The 23,266-nt window shown below is 15.9% G+C and overlaps 6 protein-coding genes across 6 annotated transcripts, besides 33 other annotated features; 5 read left to right on the plus strand and 1 right to left on the minus strand. All coding sequences in view use genetic code 6, as the record gives it.

Moving 5' to 3' along the window:
- Positions 1–296: 296 nt before the first annotated feature.
- Positions 297–372: a microsatellite.
- Positions 306–372: a microsatellite.
- Positions 373–840: 468 nt separating this feature from the next.
- Positions 841–871: a microsatellite.
- A 1,048-nt stretch (positions 872–1,919) lies between these two features.
- Positions 1,920–1,973: a microsatellite.
- A 632-nt stretch (positions 1,974–2,605) lies between these two features.
- Positions 2,606–2,631: a microsatellite.
- A 35-nt stretch (positions 2,632–2,666) lies between these two features.
- Positions 2,667–2,731: a microsatellite.
- Positions 2,732–3,436: 705 nt separating this feature from the next.
- IMG5_188720 (Ras family protein, putative) lies at positions 3,437–4,201 on the minus strand (the record flags this gene model as incomplete). Its single annotated transcript, XM_004027098.1, has 1 exon — positions 3,437–4,201. One exon carries the CDS (start codon positions 4,199–4,201, stop codon positions 3,437–3,439), a length of 765 nt encoding a protein of 254 aa, XP_004027147.1.
- Positions 4,202–7,507: 3,306 nt separating this feature from the next.
- Positions 7,508–7,582: a microsatellite.
- Positions 7,583–7,853: 271 nt separating this feature from the next.
- On the plus strand, positions 7,854–8,198 carry IMG5_188730 (hypothetical protein; the record flags this gene model as incomplete). The annotated part of the gene is made up of 3 exons (XM_004027099.1): positions 7,854–7,882; positions 7,926–8,052; positions 8,105–8,198. Coding segments are annotated over 3 exons (250 nt in total), but the record flags the coding sequence as incomplete, so codon positions are not given.
- A 276-nt stretch (positions 8,199–8,474) lies between these two features.
- On the plus strand, positions 8,475–8,915 carry IMG5_188740 (hypothetical protein; the record flags this gene model as incomplete). Its single annotated transcript, XM_004027100.1, has 3 exons — positions 8,475–8,659; positions 8,718–8,813; positions 8,856–8,915. The coding sequence occupies exons 1-3, from the start codon at positions 8,555–8,557 to the stop codon at positions 8,913–8,915; spliced, it is 261 nt and encodes an 86-aa protein (XP_004027149.1). The 5' UTR covers positions 8,475–8,554.
- Positions 8,883–8,930: a microsatellite.
- Positions 8,886–8,931: a microsatellite.
- Positions 8,932–11,461: 2,530 nt separating this feature from the next.
- Positions 11,462–11,502: a microsatellite.
- A 324-nt stretch (positions 11,503–11,826) lies between these two features.
- Positions 11,827–11,861: a microsatellite.
- A 50-nt stretch (positions 11,862–11,911) lies between these two features.
- Positions 11,912–11,937: a microsatellite.
- A 52-nt stretch (positions 11,938–11,989) lies between these two features.
- Positions 11,990–12,014: a microsatellite.
- Positions 12,015–12,879: 865 nt separating this feature from the next.
- Positions 12,880–13,022: a microsatellite.
- Positions 13,023–14,038: 1,016 nt separating this feature from the next.
- Positions 14,039–14,077: a microsatellite.
- A 619-nt stretch (positions 14,078–14,696) lies between these two features.
- On the plus strand, positions 14,697–16,981 carry IMG5_188750 (hypothetical protein; the record flags this gene model as incomplete). The annotated part of the gene is made up of 7 exons (XM_004027101.1): positions 14,697–14,811; positions 14,924–15,048; positions 15,153–15,445; positions 15,506–15,780; positions 15,825–16,059; positions 16,341–16,426; positions 16,473–16,981. 7 exons carry the CDS (start codon positions 14,697–14,699, stop codon positions 16,979–16,981), a joined length of 1,638 nt encoding a protein of 545 aa, XP_004027150.1.
- Positions 16,110–16,200: a microsatellite.
- Positions 16,120–16,174: a microsatellite.
- Positions 16,193–16,238: a microsatellite.
- A 228-nt stretch (positions 16,982–17,209) lies between the features above and the next one.
- IMG5_188760 (hypothetical protein) lies at positions 17,210–19,823 on the plus strand (the record flags this gene model as incomplete). The annotated part of the gene is made up of 6 exons (XM_004027102.1): positions 17,210–17,530; positions 17,700–17,873; positions 17,932–18,238; positions 18,279–19,042; positions 19,087–19,317; positions 19,368–19,823. 6 exons carry the CDS (start codon positions 17,210–17,212, stop codon positions 19,821–19,823), a joined length of 2,253 nt encoding a protein of 750 aa, XP_004027151.1.
- Positions 17,532–17,640: a microsatellite.
- Positions 17,554–17,672: a microsatellite.
- Positions 17,554–17,674: a microsatellite.
- Positions 17,880–17,929: a microsatellite.
- A 116-nt stretch (positions 19,824–19,939) lies between the features above and the next one.
- Positions 19,940–19,970: a microsatellite.
- Positions 19,971–20,169: 199 nt separating this feature from the next.
- IMG5_188770 (protein phosphatase 2c, putative) lies at positions 20,170–21,434 on the plus strand (the record flags this gene model as incomplete). Its single annotated transcript, XM_004027103.1, has 3 exons — positions 20,170–20,263; positions 20,390–21,163; positions 21,368–21,434. 3 exons carry the CDS (start codon positions 20,170–20,172, stop codon positions 21,418–21,420), a joined length of 921 nt encoding a protein of 306 aa, XP_004027152.1. The 3' UTR covers positions 21,421–21,434.
- Positions 21,173–21,264: a microsatellite.
- Positions 21,184–21,253: a microsatellite.
- Positions 21,409–21,450: a microsatellite.
- Positions 21,451–21,755: 305 nt separating this feature from the next.
- Positions 21,756–21,843: a microsatellite.
- Positions 21,844–21,999: 156 nt separating this feature from the next.
- Positions 22,000–22,037: a microsatellite.
- Positions 22,030–22,084: a microsatellite.
- Positions 22,032–22,112: a microsatellite.
- Positions 22,080–22,126: a microsatellite.
- Positions 22,108–22,170: a microsatellite.
- A 527-nt stretch (positions 22,171–22,697) lies between these two features.
- Positions 22,698–22,741: a microsatellite.
- The last annotated feature ends 525 nt before the right edge of the window (positions 22,742–23,266 follow it).

Below are 23,266 nucleotides of genomic sequence, written 5' to 3' on the forward strand. Positions count from 1 at the left end.
TTAACAATTTTCAGTTTTTATATATTTTAACACAAATAATATTCTTAAAGTAAATAAAAATAAAATTTATATTTCACTATAGTATTCTAAAATTTATAGAATTTTAAAGCAAAGATATTATTTACATCTTAAAGTGTATATTTGCATTATAAAAAACAATTACTATATTTCCTATGTAGCATTCTCTCAAATAAAACATAAGAATATCTATATTTGATTAAATTTTTAGAACTAAAATTAAGACAATTATTATCGTCTATACTTACTACTATTTTATTTTTAATATAAAAATTGTATTATATTTATATTTATATTTATATTTATAGTTATATTTATATTTATTTATTTTTATATTTATATTTATATTTATATCCATTAGCAATTTTTTTAACTTTAAAATTTAAATTAATTATTTGCTTTTTAACCCATTTAGAGCTTTTGAAAAATAAAAAAAGATGTCGAAGAAATAAAAAATATGTTCTCAAGAATAATTAAATGAATAAATCATTTAATATATATTTTTTCAAATTTTCATTATCTTCTTATATTTAATTATTTTTTACCATATTTAAAATTTATAATTAATATAATTATAAAAAATGTTTTAAATTAATAATGCTTATTTTTTTTATTTTTTTTTCAATATAATTATTTATATAAAATTAACAAGTTAACATATTATTTAGTTTTAACCATTTTATATAAATTTGTAGTAAAGATTATTTATTTTATTTATTTAATATATAATCTTGTTAATTAAACTAATATTTCGATTAACTTTATCCATAATAAGCATATTGTTAATTCATATAAAGTAAATGCTTATGTTGCATCTTAATTATTATGTTATATTAATTATATTATATTAATTTACTTGCAAAAGTAAGTTAAAATTAAACCTAGCATTAATAAAAATAAGTAAAAATATCAATTTACCCTTATATACTATTAAAATATATAAAAAAAAAATTGCAAAAAAATAATAATAATACTATCTTTTATATAAATAACATAATTGTATTTATTATAAATGTATTTGTTAAATCAATATTTTTACATTTGTTATAATTTTCTGAAACCTTTAAGTCATTTTGGATATACTATTTCCAAACACGAAATCGGGGAAAAATAAAAGAAAATTTAGTAAGATTTGGGTCAAGGAAAAAAAAATAGAATTCAATGTATTATATAATTATTAAATTTATGTATATTTCTATATTTTATAAAAAATTGTTTATTTTCTGATTTCGATTAGATAGTCTATATATATACACATAAAAGAGTATCTTTTTTTTTTCTAAAAAGTATTCAAATTAATTTATTTTATTAATTCTTTATTTTATATTATATTACATTCTTAAAAATAAATTTTAGTCTTAATATAACCTTTTATGTTATATAATCAATATATATCCTTACTCTTAAATTGCTTATAAAATAAAATATAAATAATTATAATTATAAAAAATATAAATAGGAAAAATTGTACATTTAAGAACTATTAATTCAAAATTCACTTATTTAATATATAAATTTATTATATGTAATTAAAGAAAAAGAATATATTATCTAATTTTTATCATTTATAAAATTTAATCAAAATTACTATTTTAATATATAATTTATATTTATATATTATATCAAATAAATTTAAATAAGTTTTCTTTGATAAAAAAATATTAAGTATAAAAAAATAATTTATATATTTTTTATTTTTTTAGTTTTAATTTTTAATTTTTTACAAATAATTTTGAAAGAATATTAAATTTTTATTTTAATCTAAAAAAAATTCGTGTACAATTTTTTTGTGAAATGAATAAAATAAAATGTTAATATTAAAATATTCATTTATAATTTAAAAAAATAATAATAATACAAATAAAAAAATTACATTAAAACTATTTTTTTAAAAATCTCAAATATATAGATATATATATATATATATATATATATATATATATATATATATATATTCATTCAGTTTTAAATTTTTACTATTTTTTTTTTTTATGGGTAATAATAGAATTTACAAATAAAATTATATATTAAATTATAATAAATTATTATAAATAAAAAAAAAATGAAATAATCATCACCAAATAAAGATGTATAAGAGAAAAAAATTAAAAATAATATAATTATTGTTAAAGATTTCGATAAATAACTAAAAGAATGTGATCTTAAAGGTAAACTAATCTTAAATCTTTCCAGCCAGAAAAAAAAAAAAAAAAAAACTTATATAATTAAAAAAAATAATATAAATATAATTAAAGTTATTTAAATAATAATATGTAGATTAAGATTAGAACTTAAAATATTACTAAGAATATTAAAAAGTTTACTAAACAAATTAAATAATAATTGCATAATTAAATGATTATTAAAACGAAATATAGCAAATAAAGCAAAAAGCAGAAAAGCTAGAAGTAAAAAATTATTTATAAAAATTAAAAAAAACAAGACAAATTTCCTAAGGAACTTATGGAATAATTAAATGAAGGTATTTCAAATGAATTAGATTAATCTAGAATTATTTCAAGTAATATGTAAAGTATGAAAAAAAAAAACAGAAGATGTGCAAATGAAATTTAAAAATAATTTAAAGTTTTTATTTTTATTTTTATTTTTATTAAAATAAAATATATCAAATAATAGCATTTGCTATTTTTTATATATATCTATTTTATATTTTATTTCAATTAATTTTTTATTTTATTTATATTTAATTTTAGTGTCCTTATAATAATTGCAACAAACTATATGGAAGCGAAATTTCTTTGAATTTACATATAAAAATAAAACATAATGGAGGAAATAAAACAGAAAGAGAGAAACTAGTGGTATAAATATATATGAAAAAAAAAAATTAAAAAATTAAAAAAAAATATATATATATAAGAAATTAATAATATAACAAAAAATAAATGGAGTTGATGCTGTCGAACCAAATATAAATTTACCTCCCGATATAATTGAGGTATATTATATTATTTTTCATTATTAATAATTAATAATAATTAGAAAATATAAAATATTCCTGCTTAATAATAATTTTAAATTAAAAATGAATTATTAAAAAAAGAAGAAGAATGATGGTATTATATAAATAATACTTTTTCCATATTCTTAGTAAAAAATTAAAATATATATATATAAATTAAAAATTAGTTTTAAAATAAATATAATATATATATATATATATATGAATATTCAAAAATAATTATAGATCTTTTTTTCAATTTTTTACTTATATTTATATATAAATACTTTTTTTCATTAAAATAATGACATTTTGAAAAAAATAAACCCTTTAATAAAAAAAATAAAAAATTGATTTTTTTTTTTACTTTAAATAAAAAATCCCAAAGTTTTAATTATAAAATTTAAATATAATTTAATATATATTTTCTCATTTAAATAATAATAAAAAAATCCATCATATACAATAGCAATTCTCCATATTAAAATTATATTTTTTCTTTGCATTTTAATCATCATTATTATTTTTTTAACTTAAATGAACCTTATTTTAATAATTGCTTTGACTATCATCTTTTTCATTTTCTTTTTCTTAAATAGCCTAATTATCAACATCAGTACATATACTATTATCAACACCATTTTTTTTATTTCTTTAAGCCCTTTTCTTTGCTTTTTTGGCCTCCATTATTGCAATTTTTTTAGCTATTAATTTCTTTCCGATGTTAACAAAGGCTTTTTCTATACTCTCATTTGTTTTTGCGGAAGTCTCATAAAATTCCATTCCTTTTTTTTCCGCATATTCCTATACTTAAATAGTGTCTATAGTCCTTTAAGCATCTAAATCGCATTTATTACCTAATAGAATCAACTCAACATCTTTTTCAGCATAATTTTCAACTTCCTTAAGCCAAAACTTTTCTATATCCTAGAAAGACTCATTATTAGAAATATCATAAACTAATACAATTACGTCAGCTCCTTTATAATATGCATTTGTTATTGTCCTGAATCTTTCTTAACCTGCAGTATCCCATATTTAAAGCTTTATTAACTTCTAATCTATATTTAAAGTTTTAAAACGGAAATCTACCCCTATTGTTGTCAAGTATGACTCGTTAAATTAATCATCTGAAAATCTCATTAATATAGATGATTTTCCTACATTAGAATTTCCTATTATTACAAATTTGAATAAATAATCGTATTCACGGTTTTGCATTTTTTATATATATTAATTTATATAACTATATTATTTTTAAACAATTTTTTTTATATCCTTTCTTCGTATTTTCTTTAATTTAATTTGAAAAATTGGATATAAAAAATTAAATAATTTAAAATAGGCATAAAATAAAAATTGAGTTAATTAATAAACATATTTATTTTTCGATCAAATTAAATATTAAATAATACATTTATAGATGATATATAAAAAAACTTAGTATATTTAAATATATATATAAGAAAATAATTATAATTTACTATTTATTTATACTCGTATTAATATTTATAATTTATTTACAAAATTTTAATTTAATATATTAAGATGTATAGAATCTATATTTATTTTAAAGTAACTTTTCAAAAATTAAGAAAAATACTTAAAAATTATATATATAATTTATAACTATGTCGTGTTTTTAAATTCAAATTAATTTTTTATAAATAAAATTAATAACTTTAAAAATAAGTAGTGCAATAAAAAACTATAATAACTTAAAAAATAATATAAGAATATTTTTACATAAGTTATTTTTTTAGATAAAAAGGATATTAAATATTTAATAAGCATTAATTTTTATATAAAAATTTGTAAATGAAGTTATTTGTTTAAAAATATTTATTTTATTGTATTTATTAATATCTTTCTATAATATTTTTTTTAAATTTAATGTTTTATATTTTTTTTTAAAAAAATACTAATTTTTTCAAAATGCTTTTATTAAAAATATTTAATTTTATTTATAGAATTATTTTCTTTTAAAATAATTATAAAATAAATTTTATTATTTATAGATTTTTTCTCAAAACAAAAATTCTTTTAAAACTATATTTTCGAAAACTTAATTAATTTAACATAATTATTATAAATAAATTTGGAGTGATTCTTATCTAAACTTTATAATATTTTAATTATCTTTAGGCTTATTAGGTAATTTAGGTATTTCAACATCTCTAAAATCGCATTTTCTCAAATCACTATCAAGTTGTTTGAATTAATTAATCATTTTTATTTTTTAAGAACATTTAAATTCTCATTACTAAACTTAAACAACATAAAACTAATAATAATAGAAAATAAATAAACCAATATAAAAATAAAGTTACAATAATATTATTAATCTCTTTAGTATGTTCAATAAGAACTTTTACTTATGATTATTATGTATAGTTTTCTTACATAGAACAGCTTTTTTATAAATCATTTCTTGTTTTAAACTCAACTTTTGGTTTAAAAATAGTAATTTTGTTACTATCATTAGATTGATTTCTAGTTCTAAAATAAAGCAATTTTTTATTTGGGAGCAAAAATTCGTTGAAATATTTATTTTGATTGCATAAAGTATTGACTTATTTAAAAATTGGGAATATTTAGAAACTTTTTCTTTAATAATTTATTTAGTTAATTTTTATTTTTCTTTTATTCTCTCTGGTAATAAAGGAAGATTTTAATATTAAAATTAAAATAATTTAAACAACTCTTTAAATTCGTCATGAGTTCTTAAAGTTTTTATAAAACATCCCCTTTATAATAACAAATAACATAAAAGATTTAGTTTACTTTAATTTAGTATCCATCAATATAAATATCACATACTTACTAATTTTCAACTTTAATAGGGAAACTTTATATCTATTCCTAATTTTCGATTTCATTTGCACTTTCTATGATTTCTCCATCTTTCAATTTTTATTCTTAAAAACTATTATGATTAAATTCCAAAATATTATTTCTACAGATGATATTATTTAATTTACTTTTTTATCGTTTTTTTCATTAAAAATATTAATATCGGATAAAAATGGTTCATTAATAGTTTAAAAAGTTGAGGTTTTTAAATCCTTTTTTTGTGAAAATAAATATTAATTTATTATTTTTTAATTTAAAATCACGAAATTATTTCTTTATATTATATTGTATATTAATGAAATAGTAATGCCTATAATTAAATTAAATTTGATACTTTTATATTTTTTTCAAGCGAAAAAATTATATTTGAAAACAATTGCAAAAAATATATTAAAAGAAGACTTTTACTATTTATTCCTTATTTATTATATTCTATATACAAACATTAAATTGATAAAAGCCAAAAAATAGCTAATTTTATTTTTAAAAAATAATAAAAACATAAAAAATAAATAACTATTTTCTATACTTTAAAATGTGTAAAATAATATAGCTAAAACTTGAAAATTAGTATATAATATTTATTAAATCAAGCAAATTAAAGATAACAAAGCATTGAATAATGAAAAATATATCTTAACAATTAATTTTTTTAAACTTTTTTACATTATTTAATTTAAAATTTGATTATTTAATTATTTTAACTATAATACTAGAGATTCTTTATTAATTATTTTTCTAATTATTACTAAAAATATTAAAAAAGGAATATAGGTTATAGTATTAAACAAAGCTTATTAATATATTGGTACATTTATTTGACTATACTAAATCATTTTTCTTATTTATTTCTTTCTTTCTTTCTTTCTTATTTTTAATAAAAAGTATTAATAAAAAAATTAATCTATAATATATAAAAAATAATATAATTTTATATTATGTGAATATAAATTAATAATTATCATTATTTTATTAAAATATATTGATTTTTTTTATAAATTTATTTGAAAAAATATAAAATATTTTTATTGTTTAGTTATTTTTCCCATTAAATATTTAATTTTATAGTTCAAGCTTTTATATTGAAAATTAACTAAATAATTATTTACTAAAAGAAATTTTGTTTATAATTTGAAATATAAAAAACATAAATATATGTTATTTTATTTTTTATTCTAGTCGTAACAAAAGAAATTATAAATACTAATTATCTTTATTTTTGTATATAATTGGAATATATTTATTTTAGAAATATTTTAAAGTCTTAATTTAAATGTAATTAATCCAATTATAAAGTAAAATTTGAAAATTATAAATTTAAACAAAATTATTATTATTTTATTAATTAAGTTATTATATAATTGTTAAATTTTAAAATTTAAGAAAAATTTAAATTACCAAGGCTGTTATTAAATTTATATATAATGAATAAAAAAAACTTAAATATTAAATTATTAAAAATTGCTTAATAAAAAAATTTTTAATATAAAATATATATTTTATATATATTTATTATTATAATAAATTATTAGTATGTATGTATGTATTTATTAATGCTATAAAAATATAAAAAAAAAAAAATATATAATAAATATTATTATTAAATAACAGAAAATCTGCAATTTATATAAAAAAAAATTATATATATAATAAAGAAAATAAATATAAATATAAATATAATTATATATTTAATATTTATATATTTATATATTTATATAATTTATATATTTATATATTATATTATTTATACATATTCTTTTAATTTTTTTTTCTTCTATATATAATTTTATAATTTATTTTTATATATTTTTATTTAAAAGAATATATTTTTTTTTTATTTTATTGTTAATTTTATAATAATTTTAATATAGTTTCTTTATTTTAATATTTGTTACTATTTTGTTAATTTAATATATAAATATATATTATTTTGAATTTATTCATAAATTTTATTATATTAATAAAAAATATTATAAGAAAATAGAAATAAAAAAAAAAATTATTTATTATAATTAGAAAAATGAGTAAAAAGATTTCAACAAATCCAAAGTAAAAAAAAATCAATAAAATTTAATATACATAAAATTAAAAGAGCACTAGAAGCTCGTGAAAGAGAAAAACAATAAAAGTAACAAAAAAAGAAAGAAGAAGAAGAATAAAAAGAAAGTTAAAAGTGGGTTGAAACTGATAAAAATTTGTTAAAGAAATAAGCTAGACTAGTAAATATACAATTATAAATATAGAAATATTAAAAATATTAAATTAAAAAAGAATGAAAAAGAAGATAAAAAAGCTGAAGAATTGCGCAAAAAAGAAGAAAAGAAAAGATTATATGAAGAAGAAATCAATTCTATAAAAGATAATCGTATTAATTAAATTAATAATAATATTATCATTTTTTTTGTAATAAGGTTAAAATAAAGATACTGAATAAAAATTGACAAAAGCCGAAATAAAAAAAGAGAAGAAGAAGCATTAAAAAAACTTTAGCGAAAAAAATGGGTATTGATTTAGATGAATAAAAACAAATAAAAAAGAAAGGGAAAAAGAACACTAAAAGCAAAAAAAAGAATAATAATAAGACAATTAAGAAGTACAAAAGGAAGAAAAAAAGAAGACACTGAAAATTAATAAAATAATTAATATGATGAATCAGATGATGATTTAAGAGATTTAAAAAAAAATCCAAATCATTTAAAAAGGGAATAATTATTACAAGATATGCAAAATTATCACAAAGTTATTGATGCAACCGGATTAGATGATGCGATTGACGCTTTAGATTCTAATTAAGGAGTTAAACATCCTGAAAAAAAAGTCAAAGCTGTAAGGATATAATTATATTTAGTTTTTTTTTTATATTTTTTTAATAAATAATTTTTAGGCTTATGAAAGTTTTCTAGAAAGAAGATTACCTGAATTGAAAGCTGAATATCCTTCATTTAAAAGATCTAAACATATTGAAATGTTAAAAAAAGAAGTATTTTTATTAATTTATTATTTATATTTTTTTTTGTTAAAGTGGGAAAAATCACCATTAAACCCTTTCAATTAAAAAATTATTGATTATAATTAAAAATGATGATTTAAATAAAAAAAAATATAAAATAATATAAATATTATTTAAATATATAAAAGTTTATATAGATATTTTTCAACTATATAATTATTATTATATTATAAATAAATAAAATTATTAATATTTAAAAATATATTTTAAAAAATTAAATGAGAAAATTAATTCAATAAATATCTATAAACTTCATCAAAAATCCAAAATATAAATTTACTTAAGCCAATATCGAATAATAAATAAACGAGCTTCAATTAAATCTTAAAAATATCGAAAATCCTAAATCAAGTCTATCCCAAATAAACACTTTAATAAATTTAAAAGCAGAAAAAAATTAAAACAACTTTGAATATGAAAATTATGAAAAAGACTTATATACAAAAGCCAATATTTATTATTAAATGTAAAAATACACTGAATGTAAATAATTAATAGAATACATTTTATAAAACGACAAATCATCTAACATTTCAAAAGCAAAAACCTTAATTTTAAAATCTTCACTTTTTTAAATTACAGAAAATGATTATGAAAATTCCTTACTTTTTGTAAAATAAGCGAATGATATTTTATAACATGAAAAAAATTTATATTCATAAGAATTAAAAGCAACTATAAATCATATGATAGGTGAATTATATTTAAATGTCTTTTTAAAAATTGAATAAGGAAAAATTTACTTAGAAAAAGCTTAAATATAAATAGAAGATATATTGTTTAATAATCACATACTTCTAGATCAAGAAAAAGGTTTATTATAATAAAGATTATGCAATATATACGACTCTTTAGCTGGGGTCTATCTCCACGAAGATAACTAAGAAAAGACATCAGAATACATTAGAAAATCTGAAAATTTTTGGTTAAAAAATAAATTCAAGTAATAATTTTAATACGCAAATAGTTTGATAAAACAAGGTAATATTTATTTATAAAAAACGCAATATGAGAAAAGTTTAGAAAAACTTTAAGCATCTCAAAAGCTAATGTAAGGTTTCGAATATACTGACTAATACGTATATTTATGTATTTAGATTAGTAAATGTTATAGAGGAATGGAATTATATGATTAATCTTTAGAAACAATGAATCAATGTTTAGATTAGGTAAGAAATTTGGAAAAAGAAGAGAAATTTTTCTTGAATTAATTTTATATTGTTTTGGCTAAAGAAGAACTTGTAGAAGTTTATATGAATTTAGGTAAATATAGGGAAGCTTTGTAATTTATTCATCAATGTAAAAATTTCAGCATTTAAAATATATTAGAACATTAATAATTCCATTTTAGAATTCTTAAATAAGAATGTTTTATTTATTTTGTTTGTGAAAAATATAATGTTTTTTTGGAAAATGTTAATTTAGTTATTTAATTTGGATTAAATCTGTTTTCCTAAAAAAATAATGAAATTAGTGAACTCATCATTTGTTAATCTATTGCTTTTATATAAACCGATTAATTTAATTAAGGATATGAAAAACTGTAATAAGCATGTTCTTTTGTCTAAAAATATGAAGATATCAAAGAGATTTGGAATCATTTAGTAGATATTTTAATTTAGAAACAATAAAATTTGATCTTAATCTAGTTTGCTAAAGATTTTTTGTAAAATTTGAATGATTTACATATTAATGAAGATGATAAATTCAATATTAAAAAATATTTAAATTAAATTATTTCTGAATATTAAAAATGAGGAAAAATTGTATTTATTTTTATATAAAATAATAAATCTAAATAAGATAAAATTATTTTCGAAAAAAAAAGAAAATAAAAATATTATTTATTTTATGTTTCTTTGGCATTTTTTTATGTAAAAAGATATATAAATTTACAATTAATTAAATAATACGCTTTCTTTTAAAATAAAATATTTATTAATTAATTTAATTATCATATAAATATCTTTATTGGTTTTTAAAAAATATAAAAATGTAAAACGTCAATAATATTTCTTATTCTCTTTAACATTTAGAGGAAATAGATAAAGATGCTTAAGAAAATAATTATTATAAAGGAAATATTAATACATTATAATAAAAATAATAAGAAAATGAAAATGAAAAATCAAAATTTGAATAAATCCAAGATAATAATAGTATTATTTAAATACAAAATTACTATAGTTAATAAATATATAATTAAAATGATGACTAAACAATTTAAAGTTTAATGCAATTTTCAGAAGATAATTTATAAAATGGAGGCTAATTTTATAAATAACTTTTTGGAGGAAATTATCCAAAACAGGCATATTTAAATTTTTTAAGGAAAGACAAAGTAGATTTAACAAATAAAAAAGATTAAAACGTAAAAAAAATAAAAAAAATATTTTTATATCTAAATAAAATTATAATAAAAAATAGGTTGTTATATAAATTTTACAGAAAAAATAAAACAAAAATTGAATCTGATTTTTTACTTAAATCTATTGAAGGATTAAATTTATTTTAAAAACACAAAGATTTATTAAAAACAAAAATTGTAATAAATAGTTATTAGAATAATTAAAATTAGAGTATTTTAAAGAAAAAGAAACTATATTTAATTATGGTAAATATATATATATATATATATATATATATATATATATATATAATAATAGATAAAAATATTTTATATTAAATAAATATTAATATCTTTATTTATTTTTATTATAAAATAATTTATTTATTTTTATTTTTTATTAAGGCGAATATGGAAATACTTATTATATTATTTTATAAGGATCAGCTGATCTATTGATTCCTATGGCAAAATATGACGAATATTATAATAATTAAGCAAACAATAATTTTTAATAATCCAAAAATATTGATGAATAAAAAAAATAGAATAAAAACCAAAAAAAGAGCAAAACGAATACACTATATCCGACTCAATATTTTTAAGAAAGCAATAATGACTAGTATTTTATTAAAGTTTATATAAATATATATTTATATAAATATTATATTACTTTTAATCAAGGTTTAATTTTATGTTTTATTTTATTTTATTTAAAACTAAATAAAATAAAATAAAATAAAATAAGGCTATAATAATTTTTTTTTTCTTTTTTGTTTTTAAAATTAAATTATAAAAAATATATATATATATATATATATATAATTATAAAAAATAAATAAAATAGTTTAAATAATAATTAAATTTAATAATAAAATACTAAAAATGAAACTTACTAATAATTTTTGAAAAGAAAATTTCCAAAAATGAATTTAATGAAAACATTTAAAACAGGAGATTCTTTTGGTGAAATAGCAATTATTACAAAATAAAAAAGGTATAAATTTAAATGAAATAAAATTATTATAACTTAAATTAAAATATAGAACAGGAACAATTGTATGTAAAGAAAATACTTATTTAATGACTTTAACAAGAGAAAGCTTCGATGAAATTTTAGGGGCTTATCATTAAACAATAATTTAGAATAGGATCTTGTTTCTAAAAAACTTTGCTATATTTTAAAATATTCCAAATACTAAACTTCATATAATATTATAATCTATTAAAATTTAAAATTATAAAAATTAAAATACTATTTATTAAGAAGGAGACTAAAGTAAATTTTTGTATTTTATAAGAGAAGGGGAAGTCGAAATATCTTTGTAAATAAATAATTAAAGTACAACATATTAAACATAAGAACAATAATAAAAAGAATTAAAATTATAAATAAAAAAACAAAACGAATATATCCGAATGTTTATTCTTTAAAAAAACTCGCTTTTTGGTGAAAACGAAATTTTGAACAATATTGAAACCAGAAAACAAAGAGCTGTCTGCATAAGTGAAAATGCAGAAATTTTCCTGATAAAAAAAGATGTTAAAACATTAAAAAATAATTGTATATAAATTATTGACAATTTTTTTTTTTTCAAAAAAAATTTTTATATATATAAAAAATAGGTTTTATTGCATTTAACTAGAGGATATAATGTCATTTAAATTCTTAAATAATAATTTATTTTAAAAAATAAAATATATGAATAAAGACAGGCTTAAGTATTTTAAACAAAAAATAACTCAAAAGTTGAATTGGAAACTTTAAAAATAAAATTTAAGAATAAAAACAGGCTTAAATTTTTCAAACAAAAAATAACTCAAAAGTTGAAACTGAAACTTTATCAAATGAAGAAAATATTTTTTTTACAAATCAACAAAGATCATCTGTTTCTTTATTAATAAAAAATTAATAAAATAGTTATTCAAATTTTTACTCTTAAAAAGAAATATAAAATAATTCTTAAAAAGATATTCCTTTTTAGAAAACATAAACTAATTCTTAAAAATATATTTCTAATAAGAATGATTATTATATTTAAAAACCAATTTTTTAATTAAATTAAATGAATAATAAAAGTTAGCAAATATAGAAATTTTAGGAAGAATATTATATTAGAAATAAAAATAAATAAAAAAAAAGTGAGAAGCAAAACTTTTTAGACGAAAAATATATTTAATAATCAATAGAATAATTTAGTAATTATAGTAAAAACGAGTATATTGATAAAATTTAATAGAAAATTACTGTAAAGAAATAATTATTAGATGAAATAAATAATTAATATGAAAAAAATATTATTTAAACTTTTTATGAAAGTTTTGGAATTACTAAAAAAACAAAAATAGCTCTAAATCAAATTCCAGTATTTAAAATAAAGAAAAAATAGCTTTTGGTGAAAATGTTTAAAAGTATAAAATTAAAATTTTAAATATTTAACCTGAAAAAAATAATAATTAAAATATTAATAAATAATCTCAAATTATAATTTAAAATAAAACCTAAGAAAATAATTATAGATTATAGTCCTTATTAAATATTGAAAATAATCAGAAAAATAATAATTTATAAAATAGTAATTAACTATATAAGGAAAAATAGACTTCATGTAGTTTAAGAAGATAGTACATTATTAATAATGGTTATGATTAAGGTTTTAAAAAACGAAAAGAAATTCGGAAGTTAATTTTATATTGAAAATATTATTTTAATGTATAATAATATATAAAAAATAATAACATTATTACTATATTTTAACTATATTAGAAATAAAGAAAATATTATATAATATTATATTTTATAAATTTCTTTTATATAAACAAATAAATTCAAAAATAAATGTAATGAATAAGTTATAATAATAATTATAAATTATAAAAAAATTATTTATATGAAATAATGATCAGCTATTATATATATATTATTTATTATAACTGTATCCGAATCACTTGCGACTAAAATACAGAATTTACATTAATTTATATATTTAATATTTTTTTAATTTTTTAAATAACTTTTTACAAATTTTCATATTAAAAAAATATAAATGTACATGTTTCTTAATAAAATAAAGAAATTAAACAAATATAATATTTTTTTACATAAAAAAGTTTTTAAATATAATTAAATAGAAATTCAATATTTTTGTGTATTAATTTGGGTTTAATAGCAAATTGGATTAAATTTAATTTGTATTTTTAATAAAAAGTATACATAATTTTATATTAGTATATTAATATAATTTAATTTATATTTTATATTAATTTTTAATAATTTATATATTTTTAAGTTATTTTTGTATATAGTTGCATACATATTAATATTAAGTATTTTAATTACATATTAATAATTCTTGGATTTTTCTTTTTTGTAATATTTTTATTATAATGAAATAAATAAAATTTTATATTTTTGAAATTAATTTAAATGCAAAAAAAAAAACGCAAGAATTTTATTATAATTTTAAAATCAATATTTTTTTAAAATAAATATAATTAATATGGATATGCTTTAATTTAAAACTGTTTTTTATAAGAACATTCTTATTAGTTTTAGAAGTAGGGATATTTTAAAAGAAACAATTTTGCCTTTGTTTGCTGGATTATTATTATTTTTAACGAGTAATTTATTTAAATCATTTATTTTTTACTAAATAAAAAATAAATTATCATTTTTAAATTCTTAATTTTTCTATTTAATAAAAAAAACTTCATTTAATATTAATAAAAAAAGAATACATTCCATAAATATAACCTATGTCAGTACTTTTAGTTCCAATTGCCATATCGGCAATAAGTAGATCAGTATTAATATCTACAGTTGAAGAAAAGTAAGAAAGATATAAAGAAACTTAAAAAGTAAGTTAATTTATATACACATAATTTTTATTAATTTAAAAAAAGATTATGAGTTTAAATTAATCATCTTATATTTTAGCTTGGCTATCTTCATCATATTTTAGAACTATTTTAGTAAATAAAAAAAATATTAAAAATTAAACATTTAAAAATAAATCAAGTGTTCAATATCATTCTTAATTGTCCCAATAATAGCTGGTATAGATGGTGTAAAAGATGCTCATAGTACAGTAATCTTTGTTATTGGATTTTTCGCTTATAGTATTTCTGCTGTAAATTAATCTTTTGTACTTTCAACTTTTTTTTCAAATACTAAAATTGCATCCGAAGTTGGAACAATTGTTATGATAATTCCTATATTTTTAGTTTATTTGGTATTTATAGAATCAATAAGAGAGTTAATATATAAAAAATTTATTTATATAAATTATAAAACTATATATATATTATTTTTTAGATCAAAAATATTTTTTGTTATTATGGGTTTGTTCCCTTAATGTTCAATAGCATTTTTATATTTATCTACTTTAGAATATTTACCTTTTAGTACTAATATTTTTTAATGCTTATAGTATTAAGGAATTGATCTTAATGGATAATTCTGGGAACTAATTGGTCTTATTTTTGCATATTTAATTGTTTATTTATATTTAGATTAAGTTATTCCTAATGAATACGGAGTTTGTAAATCACCTTTTTTCTTTATTACTGAATTAAAAAATTTATTCAAAGGTTTATATATGATAAAATTTTAAAATAAATAAAATAATAAAAAGATAAAAAAACTGAATAAAAAGAAATAACTTAATCTTTTATTGAATATGAATAATTTCATAATAATTAAGATATAACTAAAAATGTAGATTCATCATCTGCTGACTTCCATGAAATTTATCGAAATGAAAAAAATCTAGCACAAACAATAAAAATAAAAAACCTAGTAAAAAAATACGGTTAATTTACTGCAATTGATTAAATCTCAATAAGTCTATATGAATCAAATATATTTTGGTAAATATAAAAATAAAAAATGTTTTATAAAATAATATAAAAATTAATAAATATATATTAATATACATATAAATACATATATACATATATATATATATATATATATATATATATATTTATAATTATATATATTTATTATATTTTTTTTTCTTATTATTTTATTTTATATTTTTATTTTAGAAAATCACAATTTTTTTTTTATTTACTTATTTTTGATATTATCCTTTTTAAAAATAATAATATAAAAAATAAATATATATTTTTATTAATAAAAAATTTAGTTTATTAGGACATAATGGAGCAGGTAAAACAACCACTATATCAGTTTTGACAGGATTATTAAGTAGTACAAGCGGAAAAGTTATAAGTACTATATATATAATTTTTTTAAAAAAAAATAATTATTATATTAGTGTATGGAAAGGATCTTTCAATGGATTTAGATTTCATAAGAAAAAATATAGGTTTATGTACATAAAAAGATTGTCTATATGATGATTTAACTTTTGTTGAACATTTAAGATTTATTGGTAATATAAAAGGAATATAAGGCGAAAAATTAGAAATCTAAATTTAATATATATTAGAAAAGACAAATACACACCAAGAAGCTAATAAACTAGTAAAAGAGCTTTCTGGAGGATAAAACGTAAACTTTCATTAGGCATGGCATTAATAGGCGGTTCAAAAATAATATTTTTGGATGAACCAACATCTGGAATGGATAATTTAAGCAGAAGAGGAATTTGGAAAATATTAGAAAATATAAGAAATGAGAAAAGAACTATAATATTAACAACTCATCATTTAGATGAAGCAGAAGTTCTTGCAGATAGAATTGCTATTATGGCAAAAGGAAAGCTTTTAGCAGTTGGTTCAAGCTAGTTTATAAAAAAAAATTTTGGAGAAGGATATACTTTGAAAATATCAGTACAAGAAGAGCACTTGGAATTATTTAATTAATAAAAATCAAAAATAAAATAAATTGTTGAAAAAAATATTCCAAATGCATAATTAGATAGTTAAAGTTCAAATGATTGTGTTGTTTATTTAATTTCATATTCCGATTAAGATAAATTTACAAAAGTTTTCTAAGATTTAGAACAAATTTAATTTATTAATATTTCATTAGAAATGAATACTTTAGAAGATGCATTTATAAATATTGGAATGGACGAAGAAAAATTCTTACAAAGAAATAAAGTTTTTATTTATTTAATTTTTAAAAATTTTTTTTTATAAATATAATTTTTTAATAAAGTTAAAATCTTAAGGAAATATAGTTATAAATGATGAATTTAATAATTTTAAAAAAATTCATGTCCCACAATGTTTAAACAGACCACCTAAATATTAATTTATTTCATAATTTATAGCTATTTTTATGAGAAGGTTTTATTATACTGTAAGAAATTTAACTAATTGGATATCTTTTACATTGGGATTTGTTTTACTTATAGCAGCTACAATAGTATATTATAATATAATATAATAATATTTATATATATATATATATTTATATATATTTATATATATATAATAATATATATATTTATATTTATATTTTATATATTATTATATTTATTTTTTATATTTATCATTTTATATATTATTTTTTATGTCTTTTTTATTAAAATAAGGTTGTTAAACTTATACCTGTACCTATAGGAATAAATTAAGATTCTTTTTAAATTGGATTTACTTCATTTTTCTTGGTTTTGTCTTATTCATTTAATTCTTCAATTTTTATTACTCTACCTGTTTTAGAACGAGAATTTAATTTAAAATATGCTTTAAATGTTATGGGTTGTAGAGTATAAATATTTATTTTTAATATATTTGTATATTTTTTTAAATACATATGATATATAGGTTTTACCTTATTGGTTTGGTACATTATTGTTTGATGTATTTATTTTTTTATTGACTCTTTTTATTTTTTTTATTGCTTGTTTAATATAAAACTGTAATTATATATTAAATCATTTCGGAATAATATTCTTTATTTTATCCACATTTTGTATTTCATATATTACTTGCGCTTATTTCTTTGGTTTTCTTTTCTAAAAATCAAACAATGCTCTAAAATTTTATCCATTGTTCAGTTATTTTATTATTTATAGTTTACCATGGATATTAGTTGGATTAATTTATTTATTATATAATAATGATTATTTAAGTAAAAATTTAAAAAATAAAAATAATAGAAAATAAAAAAGGTGATGATACATATGTTGGACTAAATGGATTTTGTTAAGTTATATGTTTAATATTTTCTCCTTTATTTAATCTAAATATGTCATTTAATAGTATATCTGGAGATTTTAAAATGTCAGAAAAAGATAAAAAATATTTTCATTTAACAATTTAAAGTACATATGCTTATATAGGATTCAATATTTTAACTGCTTTTATGTATTTCGCTTTAACTTTTATTTTTGAATAAAAAAAATATGGCTTAAAAAATACTTTATAAGATGAAAGTATTTATTTTATTTTAAGATAATTAAATTAAATTTTTATCTTAAAAAAAGGTTAAAAATAATAATTAATAAATACGTTTGAAGATGTATAAGACTCTCTAGTAAAAGAAGAAGTATATAAAGTTAATGATTCATCAGAAGAAAAAATAAGAGTTAATGGTTTGATTAAATAATACGATAGCGGACTAGTTGCAGTAAAAAATATTTAATTCTGTGTAAAACCAGGAGAAATCTTTGGACTTTTGGGACCTAATGGTGCTGGAAAATCAACTACTTTTAGTATTTTGACAAGTTTAATTCCTAAAACATATGGATCAATATAAATAAAAGGTATAGAAGTTGACAAAGGAATAATGTAAATATATCAAGATGTTGGTATATGCCCATAATTTGATTGTCTATGGGAAAGTTTAACACCTCCTGAACATTTATATTTATTTGGAAGAATGAAAGGTTTAACAGGGAATGATTTAAATGAAAGTGTTCAATATTTTTTAGATGTAATAATAAAATATTTTAAATAAAAAAATTAAAAATCAAAAAGACAATGCAATTAACAGATTTTATCAAAAAAAAAGCTGGATAATTAAGTGGAGGAAATAAAAGAAAACTTTGTGTAGCAAATGCCTTAATAGGAGGACCTGATATTTAATTTTTCGATGAACCCTCTACTGGTGTAGATCCTATTGCAAGAAGATTTTTGTGGAATACTTTAAATATGGGAATTAAATTAAGAAACTCAGCTATTTGTATGACAACACATACTATGGAAGAAGTATTTTTTTATTTAAATATATACATTTATATAAATATATTATATAACAGGCTGAATCTTTATGTAATAAAATTGGAATTCTTATAAATGGTTAATTTTATACTATAGGAACTCCTTAATAATTAAGAAGTAAATATGGATAAGGCTATACTATTACTTTTAATATCGAAAAATAAAACAATGAGAAGGTTAAAAAAATACTAGAAGATGTTTTCATAAAGGTAGTATAAGTACATGATAAAAGAGAAGATTATACTGCTTTCTAAATCGATGATAATGTTTTTTCGTTTTTCAAAGCTTTTAATGTTTGTGAAGAAGTTATTAAAAAATAAGGACTTATTAAAGATTTCTCAATTAATTAAAGTTCATTGGAATCTGTGTTTTTTTATTTTAGCAAACAATAAAAATAAAAAGATGATGAACATAATAGTTAATTGAATGTTTTTAATAAAGTCTCCTAAAATGCTATTTAAGATGAAGAATAAAATTAAATTATTAGATAATGAATGATATTTAAATTTATTTTTTATTTTTAAATATATTATATAGTTCTTATAATTTTTAATAAATTAAAAATATTCATATATATTTTTTATGAATTTTATTATATTTATTTTACTAAATATTTAAAAAAATTATATTTAAAATAATTAAAAAAATATAATAAATATTATAGTAAGATAAATAAATTAATTATTTTTTAAAAAAAATAATAATATTAAAAATAATATTTTTTAAATATGTTTTTAACAATTTTATATAAATAAATAAATATATATCAAATTAAAAAAAAAATATTTGTAAGTTATAAATTTTATTGAAAATAAATAAATACTCTTTAAAACAAAAAAAATGGGTCCTTATTTATCTTAACCAATACGTGAGAAAACAACAATAGGCGATGTATCTAATAATAATTTAAAATTCGCATTAGCTGAAATGCAAGGTATGTAACAATAAAAAATAAAAATAATGTAAAAAAAAAGAAAAGAAAAATAAAATAAAATAAAAATAATATGAAAAACAAAATAAAAATATGAATAATTTTAAAAAAATTAAACAAAAAAATAAGGATGGAGAAACAGCATGGAAGATAGTCATATAGCTGATATAAACATTGACGAAGAAACTGCTTTATTTGGAGTTTTCGACGGTCATGGAGGAAAAGAAGTTGCATAATATGTAGAAAAGCATTTTGTAGAAGAGCTTAAAAAGAACACGAATTTTAAGAACAAATAGTTTGATATGGCTTTAAAGGAAACATTTTTAAAAATGGATGAACTTATGCTCACAAAATAAGGAATTTCCGAACTTGTTTAATTTAAAAATCCACTAAGATAGCCTGATAGAGAAGAAGATGTGAATTCGATATATGCAGGCTGTACTGCGAATGTAGCATTAATACACAAAAAGTAATTAATAGTAGCAAATGCAGGAGATTCTCGTACAGTTTTATGTAATAAAGGATAGGCTGTAGAAATGTCTATAGATCACAAACCTGACTAAGTTGATGAAAAAAATAGAATTTAAAAAGCAGGAGGATTCGTTACTGACGGCAGAGTAAATGGAAATCTTAACCTATCAAGAGCATTGGGAGATTTTGAATATAAAAATGCTTCAGGAAATACAAAACCAGAAGATTACATTATTACACCTTGTCCTGAAGTAAAAAAAAGAAATCTTACAGATGATGATAAATTCATGCTTATGGGTTGCGATGGCATATGGGAATGTATGACAAATTAAGAATTAATGAAATTTTGTGGAGAAAGAATTGATAAAGGAATGACTCTTAAAGATATATTAATTGAATTGCTTGATACTATTCTTGCTAAAGACACATAAAGTATTAATTATATAAATAAAATATATAGATTATATATATATAAAATATATATAATATATATATATATATATATATATATTATTTATATATTATTTAATATAAATACACATTAGTATATAATTTTTTATTATATTCTCAATTTAATTATTTTTATTTAATATTTTTTTTATTTTTATTTTTAATCAATAATCTTTGAATTTAAAGATGGAGTCGGATGCGATAACATGACGTGCATATTAGTTTAATTTAAAAATTGAATATTTTTTAAATTTGAATATTTTTAAAATAAAAATTAAATTAAATTTATAATGTATTTTACATTATAACTATTTTAAAATAAGAATTCGATACTTAACACATTTTATTTTTAATTTTAATTTAACATTTATATTTGCTTTATATTCTAAATAAATATTAATTAAATATTTCATTTATATATATTAATTTTCATTTAATTTATTTTAATTGATTAATTTTATAATAATTCAAAAAGATACAAAAGAAATAAAATTATATTTATATTAAAAAATTATATAAAATAAAACATAAGATTTCAAATATAAAAGATAAATTAAATAAATAAAAATATCCTATATAAAAAAAATACAATATTAAATTAATAAAAAATTGTATATTATTTTAAAAATGAAATATTATCATTAAATATAAAAAAAATATTAATAAAATTATTCAAAATAAAATAATATATAATCTATAGATAATATAAATAAAAAAATAATAAATAAATATGATTAAGAATATATATATAAAAATAAAAAATAATTTAAAAATAAAATAAAATTATATTTAGTGTTTATTTTAATTAATATTTAAATTTAAAATAAAAATTATTAATATAAAATTTTTAAAATAATATTAAATATAATAAAATAAAATTAAATAAAATTAAATAAATATAAATAATTATATATATATATAAATAAATATATTATTTATTTATATCTTTATTTATATATATATATTTTATTTTATTTTTAATTTCATATTCAATTTTTTTATATTTTTTTTTTTATAAATTTATATTCTTTATAAATTTTTTATCTTGAAATTTTTTTTAATTATTTACATTTATTATATTTTTATATGTTTCGTCTATAGAATAATTATGACATTAATTTAATATATATTATTTAAATATTTCTTCAAATTTTTATATTACAAATCAAAATTTAAAAACTAATTTACATATATTTTAAGATATAACTATAATTTTTTTTTTTTATTATATATATTTCTTAGAAATTTATTGTTTCATTAATTATTATAATGCTCTTATAATTAATAAAATATTGTTTTAATATTTATAATTAAAATTAGATTCTCCATATGATAATTAAATAATATAAAAAATATAGAATTTTCATAATAATAAGTATATAACTCCTTAAAAAGATATTTAATTAATAGCAGACTTAGCTTGATTCATATAATTATATTTATAATATAAATATTTCTTAATTATATAAAGCATAAATATAAAACTAAATAAATAAATCTAAATCACTAGTATATAAAAATACATTTATTTATTTATAAAATAGTTTTATTTTTTTTAAATGATTAATATAATAAACAAAAAGTTTTAAGTAGAATGGGTTATTACAATAAAAGATTACTAAAATTATCTTTTAAAATAAATTAGATTTTATTATTTTAATAATTTTTGTAGTTTATTTAAGTAGTATTGCTTGGTTTTAATTTGATTATTATTAAATGTAAATTACATATATTTAAAAAATAATTATAGTTGATTAACCATGGTAAACTAAGTATATATTCTTTTTATTTATTAATAACTAATATGACAATTAATTAAAAAAATTGAGTATTTATATTTTATTATTAAAAAGTTTGATATGATGATATTACTTTAATAAATAATTTAGAGATAAAATTTGTTGTCTTGAATATGATTTTAACAGTTTTTTTTTTTTTATTCAATAAATAATATAGGAATAATACTTTAAGAAATAGAAAGCAAAACAAAAAAATTAAAAGTGATATAAATACTTTTTAAAGATATTTAGATAGATAAGGAGTTAATTCAATTTTTAAAGTCTAGTAAAACATCTTTTAATACTT

This window comes from Ichthyophthirius multifiliis (assembly GCF_000220395.1).
Source record: "Ichthyophthirius multifiliis unplaced genomic scaffold scaff_1120509251358, whole genome shotgun sequence".
Taxonomy (NCBI): Eukaryota; Ciliophora; class Oligohymenophorea; order Hymenostomatida; genus Ichthyophthirius; species Ichthyophthirius multifiliis.